Source organism: Ochotona curzoniae, unplaced genomic scaffold (genome assembly GCF_017591425.1).
Source record: "Ochotona curzoniae isolate NIBS_2020 unplaced genomic scaffold, NIBS_Ocur_1.0 scaffold_3890, whole genome shotgun sequence".
NCBI lineage: Eukaryota > Metazoa > Chordata > Mammalia > Lagomorpha > Ochotonidae > Ochotona > Ochotona curzoniae.
This window is the reverse complement of record NW_024467115.1, coordinates 16,178,606-16,202,995: the sequence shown is the minus strand read 5'-3', so window position 1 is coordinate 16,202,995 and position 24,390 is coordinate 16,178,606. Positions and strand designations below refer to the sequence as shown.

At 39.1% G+C, this 24,390-nt stretch overlaps 2 protein-coding genes across 2 annotated transcripts in view; both read left to right on the top strand.

Moving 5' to 3' along the window:
• The first annotated feature begins 405 nt into the window (after window positions 1-405).
• LOC121146168 lies at window positions 406-17,974 on the top strand. Its single transcript, XM_040965487.1, has 5 exons — window positions 406-579; window positions 4,681-4,746; window positions 8,209-8,337; window positions 12,774-12,968; window positions 14,663-17,974. Exons 1-5 carry the CDS (start codon window positions 537-539, stop codon window positions 16,123-16,125), a joined length of 1,896 nt encoding a protein of 631 aa, XP_040821421.1. The 5' UTR covers window positions 406-536; the 3' UTR covers window positions 16,126-17,974.
• Window positions 14,636-24,390, top strand: part of HBS1L (HBS1 like translational GTPase) — a 70,715-nt gene continuing 60,960 nt past the window's right edge. Inside the window, exon 1 of the mRNA XM_040965489.1 lies at window positions 14,636-14,657. The gene's annotated coding sequence lies outside the window, so the exon portion shown is untranslated. The remainder of the gene's footprint in view (window positions 14,658-24,390) is intronic.

The following is a 24,390-nucleotide window of genomic DNA, read 5'->3' as shown; positions in this document are numbered from 1 at the left end:
TCGTTTTATTCCTCCTCTAAAACTTGGATTGATTCTCAGATCAAATTCATCTAAGTTTGTTGAATGTGTATTATGCGGCTGAATAACAAGACCTCAAAGGTGAACGCTCGTAAAGCAAGGTCTACGTTGTTATTCAGCACACTGTCAGTTTTTCGGTAGTTTTATCAAAAGCCAAATTTGGGAAATAATCCTCAACTCGCAGTGTTTCGCTCTCGCAAAGCTTACCTGACCGGCTTTCCCTTGAAACACTCGACAATCAGACCTCTTGTAGGCGGGGCCGAAGGGAAACGTACTCTCCCATCCTTCTCCAGTTCGCGACTGCGCATGCCTCCTCGGAGGTGGTGGGGCGGGCAATGACCCTGTGAGGCTGCCGTAGTGCAGTGCGCAGGAGCCTTGGCGCCTGCGCATGCGCTCGGGACAGAGGCCTGGCGGAAGCCAAGATGGCGTACGAGTGGTCGCCTGGCCGCAGTTGGCGCCTTGTCAGTATCTGAGAGGGGTGTTTGGGAAGGGGTTGTGGAAAACTCCCGTTCGCCGCCATGGCCCGACATCGGAACGTCAGAGGCTATAATTATGATGAAGGTAGGTGTCGGGGTCCTTCCGAGAAGTCCGTTTGCCGTTCCAGCTGGGATCCCAGCCCGCTGTTATCCACTTCCATTTGGGAGTTAAGACAGAGGTGCCGGGCGAGAATTCGGAGAGGCCCGAATGGGGCAAGTAATAGGACATCTGAATCCCCGCGAGGGGCGACCAGGTGTGACTTTCCGCCCTCCTAGGTAGATCTTTTCGAGGGAGGAGCAAGTGTCGCCCACAGTCACAGGGAAGGGCGTTTGGGAGCCGCGATCGGGTGATAGACACGTCAACACGATCCCATCTCGGGTTTGTTTCCCACGCAGGTGCCTCTCTGTAATCTTTCTCCTCTGTATCCCCTCTAAAACGTGTTCGTGAGCCGCAGCTTACTTGTAAATATGAGTCGACTTACTGCCTAAGTCGGAGACCCGATGTAATTGTCTTACATGTACGTTAAAAAAGTATATACACACACACTCCATATATATATATATATGGTATAGTCACATATATTTAGCTCAGTTAGTTTCTGCTGCAAGAATATTTTTGGCGAGTGTTAAATAGGAACCATAGATGACAGTAAAAGAAAAAAAAGAAGCAAGCTACATACCAAAGAGTGAGTGGGTCACATGATCCTGTTCACCTTCGCTGGTAATGCTTACTGTAGGCGAGTTTTGAAATGGATGAAGCAGTAGTGCTATAGCAAAGGAGGGCGTGGGAGAGGAGTTAGTGATTAACAACAACAACAACAACAAAGCAGAATGTGTGTGTGTGTATGTGTGTGAATGCCATTAGAGTAGAGCTCCTCTCCCTTCAAGTGGTGGCTGGTTACAGGACTTGCCTTGCAGCCTACAGACTGAAAACAAAAAACAATTATGAACGACTGCAGGCAAGAATAAAGACCTACTGCTTTGTAATGTGCAGAGGTTGTAGTGTATAGTATGTTGGTCGTTAACTGGCAACCCCAGTCGATGATGCTAGAACACTGTCAGTGTGTTCTCACAGAGGGCTGCTAACATCTTGCACTACACTTGGAAGCTGTGACCCAGTGTGTCCTGCACCTGTGAATTTTCTGGGGTTCATTTGAGAATGGAAACCCTTTTAAGTAAATATTGTAAGTGGATGTAGGTATTACGTGTGGAGTACTCTCTGGGACTTCAGACTGGGAGACAGTTTTACAAATACAGGATAAAGAGCATGAATATTTATTCTGTAGTCATTTCTGTAGTAGTTCCTTATCATTTCCTTAAGCAACACTGAGTGCTTGGAGTACGTGGGATATTGAGGATAATTTAATTGGGAAGGTAGTACCAGTTGCTATTAGGTGACTAGAGTGTGTGAGGCGCTGCAAAAGGTATTCACAGAGAACTGTGGGGGCCACTTGAGTGAGAATGCTCAACTGGGAGTGAACTGGGGGTGTTTTTGCAGGGCTTCTGTGTGAGGGAAGACGGAAGAGGAGAGGGCTAAGCCTCAGCGAGTGGGAGTGTCTTCTCACGTTGGCCAGTGAGGTCATGTTGTCCTGTCACCATGTTGCTTTGGAATGGCTGGTGACATCATAACCAGTCTGTTCCTTCCTAGGAGGGCCATTCCTTTTTCCTGCTTACAGAAGTTTTGCTTGTCTTCAGAGTGCAATGTATTTCTCTTCTGAGTTAAACATTCCCTTGGACTCAAAATAATAATTTGGAATTTTCTGTAAGTGATAGAACCTCATGAGAGAGTTTGTTCTCTGTGACTTGATGGGATTTTCTGTTTAATTCCTGCTTTTTCTTTGTAAGTACTTGGTTTTTGGGTGGTACTTTATGTGACTGCTTCAGTTACTAATTTAGAAATCAAGGAAAACAAAATTCATACTTTATTCCAATGCCAGGCAAAATACATGTGTAGTAAAAACTCCAAAATCTTGTGGAAATGAGGCCCTTTACAAAGATGATAGAAAAATAATCCTCTTCATCTTTTTATACATTGTGGCACTTTGAGGATCAATTTCAGTATTGACAGACTGACCTGGTAGAAAGCATACTTATTACCTTTAGCATCTAAATATACATATTTGTAAATGGGGCCTTATTTACTAACACATTATTGCTTGTTAACTTGGCACTGAAATCTAATAAGTTATTGTATGTTATCCATGTTTTGGGAAGGTTTTTTTTTTTAAAGATTTGTTTTTATTTGAAAGGCAGATTTTTACAGAGACAAGGAAAGTTGGGGATCCGTCATCTGTTGGTTCACTCTTCCAGTGGCTGCCACAGCCTGAGGAAAAGCCAGGAGCTTCTTTCCAGCCTCTCATGTGGGAACGGATCTGAAGTGGAACAACTGAACACAAATTGTTGTCCTTATGGAATGCCATGCTTATGGGTGAAGGATTGGCCTGCTCCACCACTATGCCAGCCCCTATGGTTTCAGCCAGGGGTAGCATTGATCTAATTGATCTTTGCCAGGAGCATGGTGTATCTGCTGAGTGAAAATTCTTAGAAATTAACTAATTGTATCCTGTGGAATTGATTTGGATAGTGTATGCTTGGTGACATTTCCCTAGCTATCCCGCTCTTAGTTCTAGTTTTGTTGTTTGTTACCAGTTGCTTGGGCTTCTCAGGCTGAGCACTTGCCGTATGGTTTGTAATTGCCTGTTATGTTGTCTGTGTTCTCAGTCAAATTCTGGTTTGGAAAGAATTGAAGTGTGCTTACTGCTGTGTCACAGATGAGTCTAATAGTTCCTGGCATAGCTTTAGTATTTGTCAGATACTGAAAGACTGAAGAATAACATTTATGTGAATGTACTCATGGTTCTTGTGGGTTTTTTTTTAAAGATTTATTTTATTTTTGTTGGAAAGTCAGATATACAGAGAGGAGAGACAGGAAGATCTTCTGTCTGATAATTCACTCCCCCAAGTGACCACAACCGCCAGCCGGTACTATGCCAATCTGAACTCAGGAGCCAGGAAGTTCCTCCAGGTTGCCGCCATAGGTGCAGGGTCTCAAGGCTTTGGGCCGTCCTCGACTGCTTTTGCAGGCCACAAGCAGGGAGCTGGATGGGAAGAGGGGCCACTGGGATTAGCACAGGCACCCATATGGCAACCCGGTGCATTCAAGGAGAGGACTTTAGCTGCTAGGTCACCGTGCCGGGCCTTTCTTGTTTATTTTAGTGTCAAATAATTTGATATATTAACATACAAAAAATGTTAATTTAGTGCCAAGTAGTTGGGTAAGCCAAGTCTTGGTCTGAAGGAGCTGATAGACTGATGGGGTGAGACAGGTGGCTGTGCTTTAAGGACACTACAATGGAGGGTGTGCTGGGAATGATGATGGCACCATGGAGGGTGTGCTTGGGGGCAGGCAACAGTGGCACCATGGGGGGTATGCTAGGGGCGACAATGGCACCATGGAGGGTGTGCTTGGGGGTGACAATGGCACCATGGGGGCTGTGCTGGGGGCGGCAATGGCGCTATGGAGGGTTTGCTGGGGGCAATGATGACACCATGGAGGGTGTGCTGGGAGCAGCAATGGCGCCATGGAGGGTGTGCTGGGGTGTGATGATGACAGAGAGGTGTGCTTCTTACGGTTGTCAGAGGACACTTCTGTAAATGGGTGATATTTATGCTGGACCTGAACTAGAAGAAGGGAACAGCATTGGAAAATCAGATCAGAGAGCATATCCTAGTCATTAGGAAAACAGGCATTTGTCGACGTCAGTGGAGTGAGCATAATAGTGTTTAAGGGAAGGCAAGTTTACGAAGAGCTTACCCAGTTCTTGGCTGCTATGGAGGAGAGCTGTTTTAGTTTTTAGGAGGGCAGTTAGTGAAAAACTTTGGTGGATTGCTTGTTTCAGTTCTGTGTCAGTACTGGAAAGACAATTCAATTTTGTTCATGAGTTGAAAATGTGGAAAACTTTAAAACTCACTTAGCTTAAACACTGAAGAGCCATAGATGCCTGTTTATGTGAAGAATTTCAATGAATACTTTCTGAATGAAATTCTTACTTTTTGGAAAAGTAGATATCCCAGGTCCCTTTAATTTTGATGAGCAATTTATTTGGGGGAGAATTCAGATACTTCTGCATCAATAGCGGACAGTGTAAAAAATTGTAAATGAATTTGTCTCTTGTTTTTGTTTCAGATTTTGAAGATGATGATCTATATGGTCAGTCTGTGGAGGATGACTACTGTATTTCTCCATCAACAGGTGAATTTTACTATTTTTAAAAGATTTATTTTACTTGAAAGGTAGATTTACAGAAAGGGGAGGAATTAGGGAGAGAGGGAGGGAAGCAAAGAGGCAGAGAGAGAGAGAGATTGAAAAGAGAGATTTTTTCCTGCTGGTTCACTGTCCAAATGGAGAAAGTGGCTGGAGCTGGGCTGATGTGAAGCCAGGTGCCTGATCTTCTTTTAGGTCTCCCACATGGGGACCCGGCGGCATGGCCTAGCGGCTAAAGGTCTCCCAAGTGGGTACAGGGGCCCGAGTACTTGGGCTATCTTTTGCTGTTTTCCCAGGCCATTAGTGACGAACCTGAGTGAAAGTAGAGAAAGAAGGAGAGACAGAAAGAAACAGAGACAGAAAATGAATTTTTCATCTGCTAGTTTCCTCCTGAAATGTTTGCAGTGGCTGGAGCTGAGTTGATCCAAAGCCAGGAGCCAGGAGCCAGGACCTTTTTCCCAGTTTCCCATGGGAGTGCAGTGGATGGGTGACGTGGGTCATGCTCTGCTTTCCCAGGCCATAAGTAGGGAGCTGGATTGGAAGTAGGGTATCTCAGATGCCTGTGCCACAAGTGGAGCCCTAGTTTTGCTGTGCCACCATGCCAACCCCAAAATACCTTAAATTTAAGAATCACTACAGATGTGTATTTTTTCAGAAACTGTTTCTGTTAAAGTTTATGAAGAATAGCATTTTGCAATTATTTTTTTTTTCACCACTGTTACTTTCTATTTTTATTGCAATTATCGCCTTTTGGTTTTTCATGAGTACTCCAAAAGTTTAGACTGTTTTTCCTCCTCCTGAGAGTGATTTGCCTAGCAAATTTAATCATCTGTACTTCTGAAACAGTGGCTTAAGTCTGAATTGAATTTGTGTGTTTGTGGGACATGGTAGTGATAGGAATACTGCTCCCCTGTCCCCTGACCCCTAGGAAGTACAGTAGAAATTTTTACATTGAGAATGTTCTAGTCTCTGTCATTATTTCCTAAGTGACACTTGTTGCTTTCTTGTCTCACTTGATTTTTGTTTTTAAATTTAAAAAAATTGGGCCTGGTGTGATAGCTCAATGACTAAATCCTCACCTTGCATACATAAGGATTGTATGTGGGCACCAGTTCCTATCCTGGCTGCTCCACTTCCATCCAGCTGCCTGCTTGTGGCCTGGGAAAGCAGTAGAGTATGGCCCAAGGCCTTGGGACGCATGTACCTGCCTTTCCAATAAAAATAAATATTAAATTTTTAAATTTAATATATTTTGGAGGTAGAGGGGAGAGAGAGAGAGAGAGAGAGAAAGACACAGACAGCTATAGAAGGAGAGAAACCTTTCATCTTCTGGTTCTTTCTCCAAGTACCTAGGAACTGGGGTTCAGTCTGGGCCTCCCACATGGTGGTAGGGACCCAAGTATTTGAGTCATCTACTGCTACTTCCCAGGTGCACATTGCCAGGTGGCTGGAATCGGAGTCAGTCTTGTACCCGGGACTTGATCTAGGTGTTTGGTATGAGGTACGGGTGTCCCAAGTTGTGTCTTGCCCACTGCACCAATTTATTTTGGGATTTGTTCTTCGTTTCAGTTTCTTCCTCACAGTTCTCAGAAAAAATTGATGAAAATATGTTTTCTGACTAAACTTAATGCAGTTTATTAAAGCTGGTAAAGCAGTTTGTAAGTCACCGGGTAAAAAATGGATCTAACTGCATTTTTAAATACTATCACATTTTATTATATCTAAGATTCTGTTGGTTGTGAGATGTACCAATATTTTACAGACCACTTCAGGACAAAAGGTTTTGTTAATCAAGGTACTGCGTTACGCTGAGATGCTATTTGATAGTAAGGCATAGCTGAAGTTTTAAGATTTTAAGCACGTGAAAAAAATGTGTCCCTATAAGAGAATTTATGAAGTCATCTGACTTCATTACTCTATTATTATCATGCAAAATAGGGATAGTATGTATTTATACACATATGTGGATATAAGTAAATATGTACATTCTTGAAAACTTTGTGATCTTCAAAGTTAAATGCTAAAAATCACAACTTACCTAAAAAGTAGAGCCTGGTCTGATTGCTTGATTTGTAGAGTACTAACAGAAACAGGAATCTTAAAAGGGCTTGCATGTTTGAAAAGAGAAATAGCTTTCTAATGTTCAGTAAATGTGGGCTTTTCATAAAAAAAGAAGTGAGAGCTTCATTGAAGGAGATGTAATAAAGGTTGAAACTGATGAGAAAGTTACGAATGTCAAACCAGCCTTTACAGATCTAAGAGTACTGGGCAGTAATGGACTCCTGAGTCAGGATGCCTGGATAGATTGAGCACAGTGGTGCAAAATGAGGCTGGGTAGAATTATGGTGTAGTTGCAGTATAAGAATCCATGTGGTTGGTATTACTGGATTTCATATCTGCTACCTTTATGTGGTGATACAAATTTGAAGTGTTGGGGGAAGGATTTCATCCATTGAAGCATCTTCAGTATCCTCATTCTTCCTCTGTCTGTTAGTATGAGGAAAAAAAATGTATTTTAGCAGAGTAGATTGAATTGTTTTTATAGGTCTGTATTTTTCTACTTTTGTGTTTTAGGTTCCTATATTCTTACATATTTTCGTATCAGTTGCTGCAGAATTTCATGATTATCTGTGCTTCTGCAGCATTTTTATCTGTTTTACTTATTTGAGTTTTAGAATAATTTCACTTTACTTTTTTGGCTTTCCTGCTAGTCTGTAAGGTCCTTGATTTACCCTGTGAATAGAAAGCTCTCATGCCGCGGCCTTCTGAGTGTAGGTGTTCGCTTAGGTCATAGGTTAATTTTTTATGTTGTTAGTAATGGCTTCCTAAAAACATGCAAAAGCCAAATGTAAGCAGCATGTTACATGTTCTGAAAGAAAGCTACGTATTGTAAAACCCCTTATTAAAGATTTTGCCTTTTGTTGACAATTTCCCCCTAATGTATCCTTTGATTTCATTTGTTCACAACTCAATATAATCTCCAGAACTGAGGTCTTCAGAGAGCCTGTGTGCACTTAGAATGTGCCTGATGACTTTTTCCTACCTCATTTGTAGTTCATTTGTGATACTTGAACATTTCTTAGATAGTGACACCTTGGTAATCTGTCCTCTTTGAATTGAGATGTTTAGTAGTCCAGCTATGTTTTTGAGGGATGGCACTGTCACTGTAGAGTCCCACATGCTGATAACTGATAAAGTTAGATATGTCATTCATTCATTTCCATATCAGTGTATGAAGGTTAAGAAAGACCTGGTGAACTCTTGGACTCAACAAAATAAGCAGTTTTTGTGAAGTGAAATTAGCTGAGTTCTTTTTTAGTTATCTAAATAAGCAACATTGTTATATTTTGTGAAATCTGTACTAAAAGTTTTATGTAACGCAGTAGATTAAGGATGAGATAAAAAGTTAATGGAACTGACTATACTGTATTCTATGATTTTATATTTTAGCTGCTCAGTTTATTTACTCACGACGTGACGAACCTTCAGTTGCTGAACCTGTAGAAGACTATGATTATGAAGATCTGAAACAACCTTCCAACTCTGTTTTAAGCCATCAGCTAAGTGAAATTGATCAAGGTATACTGTAAAAGTTGACTGTTGTATTTCTTCACTAAAAAGTAATTAATAACCAAATCCACCAAAATGTATCCATTTTAGTTTGATTATTATTAGCTGACTGGACAGTAATGATACAAACATCAATTATATCTTGAAAAATCCCCATTTTATTAAGTATATAATAAACTTTCAACTTTTTGGTTGAAAACTGATTATTGTTTAGTAGCAGCAACTTTTGATTGAACTGTCCCATTCTTTGACTTTTCTTTCCGTAAGAGAGAAGCTACAGTGACTTGTTATAGCAACATTAAATAACATTTGTTGTTTAATAAAAACAATTTGTGGAACATATAATTAGTTTATAGAAGTGTCTTCATTGACAAAGACACTGAGTGGCAAAAGACTGAAAAAAGTTTAAGACCATAATATGTGCCCTGATTTTTCACATCTGTGTACATTTAAAGATAAAACTTTTAAATTATGATGACATTGGTTCTCCGTTGGCTTATTTTCAAGTCTGTTGGATTAATAAAGATATTTATATTTTGTGTTTCTTCTATAAATAAGTTTCAAAGATGACATTGTGTCAAGCATCAGCTCGGCCGTAGACTGATAGCGGAACTTGCATATCGTGACGTAACAGGAATGCCATCTGCTGCGGTGTTGAGGAGGGCTGGAGTGATTTGTGCTCTGAAGGAGGACTGTGTTCTATGAGGGTTTTTTTTTTTAAAAGATTTATTTTTATTATGTTTTTACTGGAAAGGCGGATATACAGAGAGGAGAGACAGAGAGGAAGATCTTCCGTCCAATGATTCACTCCCTAAGTGAGCACAACGGCTGATACTATGCCGATCCAAAGCCAGGAGCCTCTTCCGGGTCTCCCACGCGGGTGCAGGGTCCCAAAGCTTTGGGCCGTCCTCGACTGCCTTCCCGGGCCACAGACAGGGAGCTGGAAGGGAAGTGGGGCTGCCAGGATTAGAACCGGCGCCCATATGGGATCCCTGGCGTGCAAGGCGAGGACCTTAACCACTTGCGCCACCGCGCCGGACCCTATGAGGGGTTTTAAGATGCATTAGCAGGAGCCTGAAAGTAGAGGTGCTGGGACTTGAACTGGTGCTCAGACATTTTTATAATTTTATCATAGAAATTTTATAATTTCAAACTAGGAAAATGAAGGAATCTGAATTGATCTTGAATAAGTCAGTAAAGTACATATCAACTGCTGATCAAATAAAAAAATGGAAAAAAAGAAAAATACAGCAAGTTCAGAAAGCTTGAAAGTAGAAAGTGAAATAACAGATATAGTAGACATAGAATTTCCTTATCAACTCTGTAAGTACGTTTAAAATTTCAGAAAAAAAGGCACAGGAGAACTATTTATGAACTCAGTAATATTGAACTGTATTTATAAACCTGTATTATGGTTAACATGGTGGGCTGAGAATGTGGCAACAGAGTAGAAGTCTTTGCCTTTAAGTGCTTTGTTTACTTCAGTTGACAATGATGGAGTGAAATCCAAAGTGATGTTTGGGAAGGAAAGCTAGTCCTTCCAGCCTGACCTATGTAAGGACTGATGACAATAACCATGATTATAGCTAACTTTCTCCCATTGTTAAAGATTTTATTTACTGCACAGTAATTCTCGGGGTTTTAGGTCTGCCAGCAGGCCGCGAGGTCACTGAGGGTGAGGCAGACAGACAGTGGCCTTTGGCCGCAAGAACTACCGAAGACAAGCTGGTGAGGAATGTCAGCTTTATTATGCACAAGTTACAGATTTTAAAGGGTAAAGAAGGGGAGGGCAGGAAGGAGCCTTCCAGCAGACCCCACGCCCACCGAAGACACTGTAATTGGCTGTATGACAACGTCCATTTCCCTAGATCTTCTGGTCATGTCAGAGGTCATGTTCCACATATACTCCCCTTGATTGTGTAGCCATGTTGGAGGTCACACTGAAAGCTGTTTCTCAGGCCATAGGGAAGGTTAGGCTTAGGCCACGCCATCCAGGCAGCAGGGCAAGGGCCTGGAACGATTGCCCACAAGTAAGAGAGGGCGAGACAGAGATCTTCCATCTGCCGACACACACCCAAATGGTTGCAGTGGTCTGCTTGAAGCTAGAAACCTTTCAGGTCTAGCTTCATGGGCAACAGGAGCAGCAGGAGCCCAAGTATGTGCTTTCCCGGCACCTTAACAGGGAGCTAGGTCTGAAGAGGAACAGCTGAGACTTGACCTTGTTCCCATATGGGATGCCGGCATTGCAATCGGTAACTTAATGTGCTGTGCCACAGTGCTAGCCCTGATGATAGTTACCTTTGTCAAGGCACCATTCTGAATACTGGTGAGATATTAAAATGTTTAATCTTCCCAACCACCTGATGATGTAGGACAGTCGTTGTCCTCATTTTACAGGGAAAGAAGAAGAGAAGGAAAGTAATTTTCCTGAGATTGTACAGGCTAGTAAGTGACAATAGGATATGAGCCAAAATCCCTTGCTGCCTCTTGGTATGTATGGGAAATTGTTCCAATAATGAATTAGAAGAGACCTTGATGCTGGCTAGCTATGCTAAGCATTTTATTTCAGTCTTAATAACTCATGAATTTATATTATTATAGTTTTTTGATATGTTAAAATCATAGACTGAAGCAAAAACAATTGCCTAGATATTTGAATTTATTTAAAATAATTATAAAATAGGGCAATAGGAAAAACTTCCCTTTTTTAAAAGTGAGAATATTGCTAGGAAAGTGCTTGTGTCACAAGTAAGCCTGTAAAATGCAATATTATTTGCGTTTTGTGAAATGGTTTTGTGGAATAGGGAGTTTGAAAACCTCAATTCTGTTTTGGTTGTTGGTGACCTGATGCTGTCATGATTTTTTTTTTTTTAAGATTTATTTTTATTGCAAAGTCAGGGGGAGAGACAGAGAAATTTTTTCTGTTCAATGACTCACTCCCCAAGTGACCACAATGGCCATTGCTGTGCTGATCTGATGTCAGGAGCCAGACCCTCTTCCGGGTCTCTCATGTGGGTGCAGGTTCCCAAGGCTTTGGGCCATCCTCGACTACTTTCCCAGGCCATAAGCTGGGAGCTGGGTGGAAGCGGGGCTGCTGGGATTAGAACCAGTGCCCATGTGGGGATCCTAGTGCATGTAAGGTGAGGACTTTAGCCGCTAGTCCACTGTGCCAGGCCTAGTGTCATGATTTTTAATCTTAATAAGTTACTACAGATTGCTGACTATGTCATGCTCAAGGAGTTAATGTGAGAATAAAAAAGGACAGATATAATAGCAGTGTGAGAACTTTCAAGTGTTTGAAAATATGTTTATTAAGTCTTGGGTACGAGTTTCTGTTTTCGATTTTAAGTACATAAAGCTTAAGATTTCACATTAATTAATATTATTAATAATTTTTTAAATTAAAACAGGCATCAGAAGATTGAAGTTCTTAAGCAATATAGGCTATTGCTTCATTTTTTATTTTTAAGATGAATATTCTTATCCACTTAATTCTCTCTTAATAAGGTTTTCTTTATTATTCGATTATTTTACTTATTTATTTTTATTTTTTTTAAAGATTTGATGATTTGGAAGACAGAGTTGTAGGATGAGGAGAGATCTTGCATCTGTTGGTTTACTTCCTAAATGTCGTAGTGGACGATGACTGGGCCAGGCTGAGACCAGGAGCTTCCAAGGGCTCCTGCGTCAGTGCAGAGTCCCAAGTGCTTGGACCATCTTCCAGTTCTCTCTCAGGTCCGTTAGCAAGGGGTGCTGGATAGGAGGTGGAGCAGCTTGGACTCAAACCAGTGCCCTCGTGGGGTGCTGGCATTGTAGGCAGTTGCTTAACTTGTTATGCTATAACGCCAGTCCTGCATTTTGCCCATGCAATTTTTAGAAATTTAGTTTTGTTTGGAGGACAGATTTAGAGAGAAATTGACACATACACGCACAGAAAGAGAGATGTTTTATCTGCTGATTCAATGAGAGACTGGCCATCTCCTGATTCAGTTCCCAGATGACAGAATTGACCAGAGCTAGCCAACCTATGACCAACAGCCAGAAGGCCAGGAGCTGGGAGCCTCCTCCTAGTTTCCCACTTGGGTGCAAGATCCATGGATTTGAGCCGCCTCTGCCTCCAGCATGCATCAGCAGGAGGCGAGTTAGAGGGGCTGGGATTGAACTGGTGCTCAGATATGGATGCAGGTGTCCCAAGTGGTTGGCCAGCCTATTGCATCACAGCACCTCTATAGGGATTTCTTAGTTAATGAACTTGTTCCTGTGATTTGGGAAAATAGTGTTATTGGTAAAAATATGATCATTGTAGATAATTTCTGCAAAGAAGTTAAATTGTAAAGGTTTCAGATCCTTTTGTCAGATGTGAAGATGGAAAATCCTTTCATAGCACTGTTTAGTTCTGATTTTGTCGTTGCTGTTAGGTTTTTGATCGTTATTGTCTATTCCAGCTCGTCTTTACTCATGCCTTGATCACATGAGAGAGGTACTTGGAGATGCTGTGCCAGAGGAAATACTGATTGAGGCGGTACTGAAAAATAAGTTTGATGTACAGAAGGCTTTGTCAGTGGTTCTAGAACAAGATAACCTGCCAAATTTGAAGGACAAGAGTGATGGAGTAGTATCTTCAGGAAAGACAGCAAAAGGTATGCCTTTACTCATTCTCTTTTAATTATTTTATGTGGTTCATATTTTTAAAGGGAGCTTTAATTTGCTTTTTTGAGCTATTAAAGAAAAAAAATTTACTCTAGAAAAAAATTAAACTTCTTGAATTCTTCAGAAATTCTTTTATGATATAATTAATTCTTTTTTGATATAATTAATTCTTGATGAGTATCAGGTTTTCTAGTGGGTGGCTTTTTAAAGCTGACTGCTATATTTCTTTCCCTCTGTTGTAACCTGTTTTCCTTTTTTCTTTTTGGTTATTTTACTACTTGTTTGCATAATTATCAGAACTTAGGGGAGATAAAATGAGATAGAAGACGACTTTCTGTTCTTGTTAGTATCTTGGCTAACTTCAGTTTTTTTGGAGATGGAAATTAATAATTAGGCAGCTAATTTAAAAAATATCTGCACTTATTACATAATTTTATTTTATTTGGATTTTTTTAAGATTTATTTTTATTGGAAAGTCAGATATACAGAGAGGAGGAGAGACAGAGGTAGATCTTCTTCTGCTGATTGACTACCCAGGTGGCCGCAGCGACTGGAGCTGAGCCGATCTGAAGCCAGGAGCCAGAGCCTCTTCTGGGTCTCTCAAGCAGGCGCAGGGTCCCAAGGCTTTAGGCCATTCTCAACTGCTTTTGCAGTCCATAAGCAGGGAGCTGGATAGGAAGCGGGGCTGCGGACAAGGCAAGGACTTGAGCCTCTGGGCTGACACACTGGGCCCATTTCATTAAGGTTTTAATAAATAAGAATCATAACCTATTAGTCCTGCATCTCATAGCATCTTTAAATTTGTAAGACTGGGGATTAGATTTGAAATTTGGAAGAAGAAAGAAGGGAGCTAGTGGTTGATTTTCTGTCTGTCCTTGGGAGCATGGTTGTTTACTGAGTTGATATTTTTTATAACTTGTGGCCTAGATGTTTGGTGTAACAAAGTTGCAAACGATCTTACTGTGAAGCAGTGTTTCAACTGAAGTAGGAGTCAAGAGTGTGTATCTTCAAGTAACCATCATGGACATTTACCTGACATATCATCTGTATTCACAGTGTATCCCAGATCAGTAGACATTACAGAGCGCTGTTTGTTTGCTAGCTTATTTAATGAGCCAAGTGCAGAAGAAATTGAGCTTTTTTTTTTAAATTTTTCAGGTATTTTGAATCTGAGGCAGCCTTGATGTTTAATTGAATTACATTATTAAATCATTTAAGATTAGAACTTTTTGAAAAATTAAAAAAAAAGAAAGATTTACTTATTAATTAATTCCAAAGGCAGAGTGACAGGGAGGGAGGGAGAGGCAGGGAAGCCGTGCGTGTTCTACTCTAAATGTCCACACTCCACACGACAGGAGAGGTCAGTGGAACCCAGAGGCCAAGACCTCCGCGTGACTCTGCCAGGGTAACAGGAACCAACTGACAATTGACTGACTTGGTGCTGGTATTTGTACATGTCAGTGAGCATATTAGGAAGTCACTTTAGACTGTTGATAGTAGATAATATTCCTTTGTTATTGTTGTAGAGTGTTCACTTAATGAGCAAGTATTTTATTCATGTCATAAGCAAAAGAAAGCATTTAGTAATTAAATGCCTCATTTCATTTTTCCTTTTGGTTGCTGTGGCTGTCTTCTGCATATGTCAATCTGTTCATCTGGAAATTAATGGCTCTTGTAAGGTAAGGAGTCTTATTTTCTTCCTCTGAAGTTTCAGCCAATAATACTCAAAATTCTTACTGTCAATCAGGAAAGCATTTGAATTGCAGTAGCAGATCCTTTGATTTATCTAGTTCAGTAGCAAAATATGGAGTGTATCATAAGCCTTCAATGGTACCAAGTCACTATTTACCCCACAGAAAACAGAAACTTGAAAGACCCCAAAGTGAAAAGAAACTAGAATCATGTAAGTTAACAAGAGAGCTTTCAGTAGCTGACTTAATTCATAATACACCGAGAGATTTGTGCACAAGTCAGCCGCCAGTCAGATTATCATCCAAAGATAGTTTGGAAAATCTGCTTTCAAAAAATTCACATGCTAATTTGTTGAGCCATCAAGTATCGGAATGTGTTTCCAAAGATGATTCTGCATTCAGAGGAATACCAGACTTACAGTCATTAATGATAAAGAACACACCACCTAATAACTCAAATAATTTACCACCTGATTTCCAAAACATTCCAGAACAAAGGAATTTAGCAAGTTTAAATAATCATATACAGTTAACTAGCTCATTGGAAAATATGACTCTTGATAATCTAAATACTGATAAAGAGACTGAGCTTGGAAGTGTTTCTTTGGTTGGGCCAAGTGCCAAGAATCACATTTTAAAAAAGGACAGTTCACAGTTGTCCCAGCATGGAAGTACATCCCTGGCTGAACTGTTTCAGGAACATCAAGAGACCAGTCCAAGTCAATGTTTAACTTTATCTGATCTTTGTAGCCAGCACTCATCTTCCAGTTTCTCAGATTTAAGTTTGGGATCCTTTCCCTTGTCACAGTTGGCAAACCACTGTCAGTCTTCAACTGAAATATCAGAGTTATCAGGATCTCTGTCATCTTTGGCATTTCATAAAACTTCTCCTGCAAGAGACCTTGAGAATTTGTCACTTTCTGATTTGATTGCAGAAACAATTGCTGTAGACAGCTCTCAGATTAAGAAAGATTCTTTGGAGCGAGGTTCATCTGAAATGAAATCTCCTGGGATAAATTCAAATATTGATCTTAGTGTCCTTATAAAAACATCAGATTTTGTTCCAAAGCCTGTGGTAGATGAATTAGTTCCTCCAACATCAGGAACCAAAGTTTTAAGTTCAAGGGTAGGGAAAAATTCCAGTTCCACTAAGGATGTTAAGAAAAACGAAAAAGGCTCTCTGAGTAGAAGAACACCATTTTCCGTTTCTTGGACCAAGGCCCTTGCTGCTAGACCTTCAGCTTTTGCTTCAACACTGTGTCTTCGTTACCCACTGAAAGGCCACAAGCGACGTGCCATTGACCTCTACAAGACTTTTCTTTATAGTAGACAGGTCCAGGATGTAAAGGACAAAGAAATAAGTCCTCTGGTAGCAATAACACCATTTGACTTCAAATCACCATCTCCTGATGACATTGTAAAAGCTCATCAAAAGCAAGCATTTACTAGAGAATAGTAACAAAAGGAAAATCTCATCATTGTTGTAGAGCTTTTTATTTAACATTAATGTAGTCTTTATAGGATCACTTCATATTATGGGATTCAAGTTGTGAATTTTATATTAAAATTATCTTAGGTCAGTTGATAATATGTTTTTGCACTGAAATGATTGTTTTTACTCTTGTTTGGTAATAATTGTCTAACTTGTTAGCCTTTAATGAGTGTATGTTTACAAAGGGCATATGAACACTTGATATTGTGAAATCAGACCTCAGATATTTTTGTTTGATATTCAATTTGTAAGTTTTAAAATGAGCTATTTTCCTCTATGCAGTATTTTTGTGCTTTATTCTTTATAAAAAAAGCCAACATGAGATTATTATAGTTTAGTATGAGGGTTATCTTATGTGTGGTATAGCATAGCTGAGATAGAATTATATTTTAAAAGTATTGTTGACATCATTCCCAGTATCATTATTTTTCTGTAGGTGAATACAAAAATTTTTCTATTAGAAAAATCTTTAAATTCCTGACTTAAGAATACCGTGGAGGCTGTTGAAATACATTTTTGATGAAAATAAAATGAAAATCTTTTAAGGGACCATGTAAATATCGAAGTTGGATTTATACAGAAATTATTTTTATACATTTTTGGGATGGTTTGTCATAAGTGTGTATTTTAAAATAAATACATACAAAGTGTTTTCCAGTATGGCTGCATTTTGTTTGGATAGATAATCTTACCAAGTATCTTTAGCTTTCTTTTTTACATTAAGCAATGAAAGGTGAAATTCTCCTTTTTGCTACAGATGGCTGTGTGCTCTGCAATGGTAGTTTCAGATTGGCCAGATCAAATAAGAGCTCTTCAAGTTTGTAGAATAATATATTTCATTTGTGTCTTAGACTTAAAGAACTTGTCCACAACAAGCATTCAGCAGGGGGAAGGGAATGTTATCAGAATACAGGTGCTGTGGTTTCACTAGGCCTGCTGACAGTCCTTGAGTGTGTACGTTCACAATGATCGCCAGGTAGTGCCGATGTGTACTTATGTTGGAAGTACTGCTTTAGAGAAGGAAACCACTGGAGTGAAATTAGTAATGCTAAGAATAAAGCAAGATTCATAATTATAGAATTTAGGAATACCAAAGAAAGTTGCTAATTAGGGATTATGATCTTTTGCATAAAATGATGCAGATATTAATAGTTCTTGCCAAAAAATATTTCTTAACTGAAAATGAAACAGCCTTTTCCCAGCAAAGAAATATTTTTCTCTGGCAGCTGTGTCATTATGCATTTCATTTGTTTTTGACATTCCTTCTGGTTTTTAGAATAACATTTCAATAATCTTAGCCCTGTTTTATGTTTTTGTATTTAGCATTCTGCTGGAAAAAGAGGGCTCAGTGTGTCTTCATTATTCTTGACCAAGCACTTCTTGATTTTCTGTGATGTCTTCAGATTTTGTTTGTAATTGCTATTTCCAAACACGTAATACTGATGATAAAGAGATTGTAAAAATAACAAGCTGTATTTTATGATCGATTTTAAAACTTGAATTACCCCAGCTGCTGAATTTGTTTTTTTAATCTTGAGCGTTGATCAGACATTTTGGTAATTTTGAGCTATTAGTATGTGTCTCATCTACTAGATTTATATATATACAGGCTCTTATTTTGAAGTGGATTGTATCCTAAGAGTTTGTAACTGACAATAATTCTTGGCAGATTAAGTGCCATGTAAGTGGTCACTTTGCACATGACTCCACAATATTTACTTATTCCTTATTGAAGTTGATTAGAGGTATTATTTTACCTTCTTGTAACAAACAGATTTTTAAGTGGAAATAAACTAGTATTTAAGCCATGTAACAAACCTGGTAGAGTGATATTTATTAGCTAATTAGGATTCTAAATACTTCTGTAAAATTTGTTTTTGTGGGGAAAAAATCTATCTGTAATGCAGGGTGGTAAAGGAAAGCAACAACAGGTATTTGGTAATAATGCTTAAGACATCTGTTTGCAGTCTTGGAATGCCTAGGATCAAGTCCTGGCTGTATTTCTACTTAGCTTCCTGAACAGCTGTGTCCTGGGAGATAGCTCAGGTAGTTCAGCTGCCACTTATCTGGAAGACCTAGTGTCAGTACCAGCTTCTGGCTTTGACACAGTCCAGTTGTGCCAGTTGTGAGCATTTGTGTAGTAAGTTGGTAGGTAGGAGAAACCTTTCTCATTTCTTCTGCTTTTCACATAAATAGTTAAAACTTTAAAACATATCTTAAGTAGAGCCTGGCACAGTAGCCTAGTGGCTAAAGTCCTCGCCTTGCATGTGCTGGTATCCCGTTTGGGCGCCAGTTCCCATCCTGCTCCCTGCCTGTGGCCTGGGAGGGCAGTTGAGGAAGGCCCAAAGCCTTGGGACCCTGCACTCATGTGGGTGATCTGAAGGAAGCTCCTGACTCCTGGCTTCAGATTGGCGCAGCTGTATCTGTTGCGGCCGCTTGGGATGTGATTCCATCGGATGGAATATCTTCTGCTCTGTCTCTCTTCCTCTTTGTATATCTGATTTTCCAATAAAAATAAAATAAATCTTTAAAAAAAAATCTTAAATACTTTTACAGTGTCCCTTTTTTCCTGTCTTTGCTCCTGACCTGTCTGGCATTTCCTTGACAACACTTACCCTGTTGGCTAAGCAAATGTCACACGGTCTTGCGATTCAGAGGGTAAAACCAAGAAGACCCTCCTGCCCCACTGACCCTTGACCTGAAAAGTCAAGTGCATGCTGGTTAATGGATGTATTTGCTATGACAACGAATGTTTGTGCCCCGTGTGCGTTATTCTGTCCTTGCAGCTGTTTGTTGACTACTGTCTTGGTAGTTCAGGTTGTGCTCTCTGTAGTGAGTCCAAGTTACCTGCAGCAGTTATGTCATATAAAGTCACTGGGAACACTGAATTAGCCAGTACAGAAACAGGTGAGTGTCTGTGAGCCGCTGGTATCAACATGTCATCAGGCAATCCATTTGTAACCTTGTTTTGTTTGTGCTTGTATTTAAGTTTATTAATTTAATACACGTTAATCTGTAATTGTAAAATCTGAAGTTCTCCAAACTGCAATTTCTCAGTGCGATGGTTAAATGTGTGCAAACAGCTCAAAGTCCAAAAACTGAGATTGAAACTATCTTCAGTCTGAAGGAGTTCAGATAAGTGGTATCAGTCTCTATGGTTTATACATCATTGAATCATTTGTGCTACAATTGATGTTCCTAATGCTTATCTGTTTTTGGTGAGTTGTATTATAGTCTTCTGTGCTTACAGACGTCAGACATCACTTTGGCACTACAGTTTCAAGCCATATTAAATGGTAGAGTCAACATAAAAAAAATGGATAAAACATGACACTAAATAGTACATGGAAAGGGTACTTGTAGACATTTGTATGCAGTATGAGGCTTAAAGTAAGAGGCAGAATGATTGCTTGTTTGATTTCACCTGGGAACTTGCATCCTGGATGATTCAGTGTTCGCCGCTTTGAACATGTCTGAGTGACTTTAGACCTGTGGTGAATGGCGGCTGCCGTGTTGCAGTGAATTTTAGTAATTAGGTGAATCCACAAATGTGGGGTACACTGAGAGTGAGGATCCATCGTATGTTTTGGTCTGCTATGTATCCTTTTCTCTTCAAAAGCATTAACTTTAGACAGAATTGCTGAAACTGATGTTTCATGGCTGTTTGGTGTATTTTCCTCTGAAGTGCTCTCAACACTAGAGCTAGAGTGACTTTTCTTAAATGTAGATATATTTTTCGGTTTTCCTGTGTAAGGTTTTTCTTCTCTAGGCCTTTTCCAATTTTAAGAATTCCACACCCGAAAAGCCTGCGCTACCCCCAGAGGCATTCTCAGATAGGGAGCAGGGGAGGACCCATGCCCCAATTCATAAAAATGCCAGTCTGGATACAGACTGGGTTCAGTTCTTTTTTGAGATGTCCACTTTGTCTACCAGCTGTGTTTCTTTTTATTAATCCTGGCTGGCATGCTTACTGCAAAAATGATATCGTGCCTAAATCCACACAAGCAAACTTTCCCAGTTTCTGCTGTTTCAATAGTTCTCGCCTTCTTTTTCTTCCTCTTCCCTTCAAATTGTAGTTTAGATTTCATACAGGCTAATCATAGGCAGCAGAACCTCTGTGTGTACCCATAATTCACCATTCTCCTTTTATTACCGCCCACTCCATGTGAAATCATAACCTTTACCGTGCCATTATACATGGACACTTTGTCTTGTAGCCTTGCCTTATCTTCACAACACTTCATGCTATCATCTAATGTTTTCTTAGTGTTGTATATGCACTTGTTTTTGTTCTCCATCTCTTACATGTTTCCCATGAAGCTCACTTCACCATTGAGCTCTATAATTGCAGGAATTGTGGGTGTTCACTTCTGTAGTCTTGCTGTAGAATCTGTGTGACATAAAAATATAGGAAAAAAATTTAAAGTAAAAAGTAACTGTTTAGCAGAGTTCAGTCTTATTTCCTTGAGAAAGCCACTGTAAATAATGTATTGTTTTTACTCTTCTAGACATTCCTTGTTGAATGCATATGAACATATATACATGCTTTAACACAAAGAAGTGTATGCTATATCTGTGTCACTTAGTAAGCCATTTTGTACTCTTAATATTTGCCAGAAGAGCTTAATCTCACTCTTCAAAACTATAAAATTCTGTGATTGTGTCATCATTAATTTTTAACAGTCCCTACTCACAAACATTTTTAAATGATTGTAATTACTATTATTAATGATATAAAACTGAATATAGGGCCTAGCATGATAGTCTAGTGGCTAAAGTCCTTGCCTTGCATGTGCCGGGATCCTTTATGAGAGCTGGTTTGGGTCCTGGCTGCCCTTCCTCCATCATGCTCCCTGCTTGTGGCCTGGATGGCCCAGAGCCTTTGGACCCTATACCTGTGTGGAAGACTCGGAAGAGGCTCTGGGCTCCTGACTTCAGATTGGCTCAGCTGCAGCCATTGCAGCTGCTTGAGGAGTAAATCAATGGACTAAAAATTTTCCTTTCTGTCTCTCCTTCTCTCTGTATATATGACTTTCCAATAAAAATAAATAAGTCTTAAAAATAAAAAAACATAAAGAGAGGGACCACATCTTTATTTAAAAGAAAAACAACTGAGTGTATATCCTATATTTCTAGAAATTAGATTTCTGGACCAAAAATTGATATACTTTTTGATCATTTCTAACTGCATTAATAGAGATAGTAATGATCTTGTTCATACTAGTTTGTATTTCTGCCCCAGTTCTCTGTGCTCTGTTTAAGTTGATAATTGGAAAATACCTTTTTATTTCATTTTCATTTGTGAGGCTTGATTCCCTCCTCATATAATTCAGTATACTTACTTGTTATCTCAGAATGTTTGCTTTTAATCATTTTTCTTATTTTTAAGATATGTGCATATAGGAATCTATAAACATACACATACATATATGAAGAGTTTTCAAACAGTGTCAAGATTGTGCATCATGAAAATATAGATTTCAAAAAGTTTTTGCTCAAATCAACTTACCTTTTAATTCTATTTTCTATACTTTCTGAACTATCTATGCATTGACATATTAAGGATATTACATCTTTAAAAATGTTGTATGTGTGGAAAATAGTTTTTATTTTGCTGCCTAATTCTTAGATCATTTTAAGGAGACACATTTTTCATTTTTAGTTATTATAAATTTTTAATCTTACAAGTTTTTCAGAATCCTGCTCTATTGCAAGTTGTTAAGAAATGAAATAATTTTTTTCTTCTAATATGTTGACAGATTGATTTGATTCAGTTGGTAAGAAGGGCTATTTTAGGAATACGCTTTCTCCACTAACATTTTCACTGTTTAGGGGAAGGTAGCATTATTAAAGTACCTTTTTGTTGAATTACACATCTTTATTTTTTCTAATATTATTTTTGTTGGAAAGGCAGATTTATAAAGAGAAGGGGATGCAGAGAGATCCTCCATCTGCTGGCTCACTCCCAAAGTGGCTGCAGTGGCCGGAGTTGAACTGATTTGAAGCCAAGAGCTTCTTTGGCTCTTCCATGCGGGTGCAGGGTCTCAAGGTTTTGGGGCCATCCTCAACTGCTTTCCCAGGCCACAAGCAGGGAGCTTAATGGGAAGTGGGGTCTCCAGGACTAGAACTGGCACCCAAATGGGATCCTGGCACGTTCAAGGTGAGGACTTTAGCTGATAGGCCACCATGTTGGGCCCTACATATCTGTTTTTGACATACACTAAATTCTTTCTGTTTTTCTGTTTGTTTTAAGATTTATTTATTTTTATAGGAAAGACATTTATAGAGAGAAGGGGATTCAGAGAGATCCTCCATTTGCTGTTTCACTCCCAAAGTGATTGCAATGGCCGAAGTTGAACTGATTTGAAGCCAAGAGCTTCCTTGGGTCTCCTATGTGGGTACAGGGTCCCAAGACTTTGGACCATCCTCTACTGCTTTCCCAGGCCATAAGCAAGGAGCTGGAGGTGAAATAAAGCAGCTTGAACGTGAACTGGTGCCCTTCTGGGATCCTGGCATGTGGAAAGGGAGAATTTAGACATTCAGCCATCATGAAAACTATTCTAACAAACCTTTAAATTGCTGTAGCTTTTTTATTTCTGTTACTTTTTTTAAAATAAAGATTTTATTTATTTCTATAAAATGTATAGAGTTAGAGAGATGGAGAGGTAAAGGAAGATCTGTTTTTTTATTCATGCCCCAAATAACTGCAATGACTGAGACTGGGCTAGGTCAAAGCCAGGAACATGGAAGTCATGTGGGTCTCTAATGTGAGTGTGTGGGACCAAGTACTGGGGCTGTCCTTTACTTCTTCCCCAGGTACCTTAGCAGGGAGCAGTGGGAACTTGAATGTTTGCTCATATGGGAAATGGCATTGTGGCAACCTCTCAAGATCATAATGCTGGATCCTCTTGTGAGGTTTTAATACTTGTAGGCTAGCTTCTTTTTCTTTCCTTTTTTCAGAGTTTCTTAAGTTACCTTTTTCCTCTAAGAGCTTTGGAAGTAGCTGACAAAGTTAGTAAAGATTAAAGCCAAGTGTAATTTTTATTGGGAGGTTTAATCATAATGAAAGTTTGTGTTTTTTGCAGGGAAAAAAATTCAGTCTCATAGATGCCAAAAGGTTTGGATATCATTAAACATGCTTTATTATTATTTCCATGGATTTTCTAGTTATTGATATAGTCTGATACTACAGAAACATGGTTTAATGAATGTGATAGATTTTATTTGCTAATGTTTCATTTAAGATGATTCCAGCTTTTAAAAATTTTTAAAATTTTTATGATACGGTTTCTTAGGCTCAGGGGTTTCCATTCTTCCCCTCCCCAGAACCCTTTTTCCCCAATGTTTTCCCCTATAACAATAGTATAGTCCTTCTTAAAATTAATTTGCAACTGTAGTTTTATGCTTATGCTGTTTATTGGATTTTGGTTTCATTTGGGGTGATTTATAGAAAATACAATTTTTCTTCTCAATTAATTTGGCATTGAAATAATTCATGTCATGATAGAATTCCTCTTTCTGAGTATTCTAGGGTTTTGAAAGTTTTAATTTTCTTAGGAAGTCATCCATTTCATCTGTGTTGACAAATGTATTTGTTGATTATGCCAAACTTTGTTTTATTGTTTTAGATTTCTTTATCTGCAGTTGTTTTACCCACTCACATTTTAGATACTGTTTTCTCTCCTGTGCACTACCTATTCCCATCTTCTTCCTCTTGTGTATTGCTGTACAGTTGATCTGCACTGTTACTCTGTGACTGTCCCCTCGACCAATAATTCATTGCAATGGTTTTAATTCATTACTTTGTGAGTTGGTTTATAAATGAACATGTTTTCCATATTTTCTTCTTGTTGTCTATTTTTCTGAGTATAATATTTTTCTGAATGGAAATTTTTATCTATTGAAATTTAGACACAAAAAATGCAGAGAATAAAATGACTGATTGGACTACCATTTATTTTTAACAGAAGCTAATATTTATGACCCACACATTTTATGTATGTCTTTTAAGAAATAAACCATTAGATTGTAATCCTAGTCCCACTTTCTACTTCCTGAGTTGCATATGATATGTGTTATTCCTATCTTACATCTTCATACATATCTGTTATTGCCCCAAGGAATCCTTCATTTGCTGTATGTGGTTTTTCAGTTACTCTTACGTACTAGCTATGCACAATTTTGATTTCCTTTTTAAACTAACAATTTGAGAAAGTTTTTGTTTGCTTG

Coding starts and splice junctions, on each gene's coding strand:
- LOC121146168 (XM_040965487.1), top strand. CDS start 537: ATGGCCCGACATCGGAACGTCAGAGGCTATAATTATGATGAAG. Junction 4,747..8,208: donor CTGTATTTCTCCATCAACAG/GTGAATTTTACT, acceptor TTTATATTTTAG/CTGCTCAGTTTATTTACTCA. Junction 8,338..12,773: donor GCTAAGTGAAATTGATCAAG/GTATACTGTAAA, acceptor TGTCTATTCCAG/CTCGTCTTTACTCATGCCTT.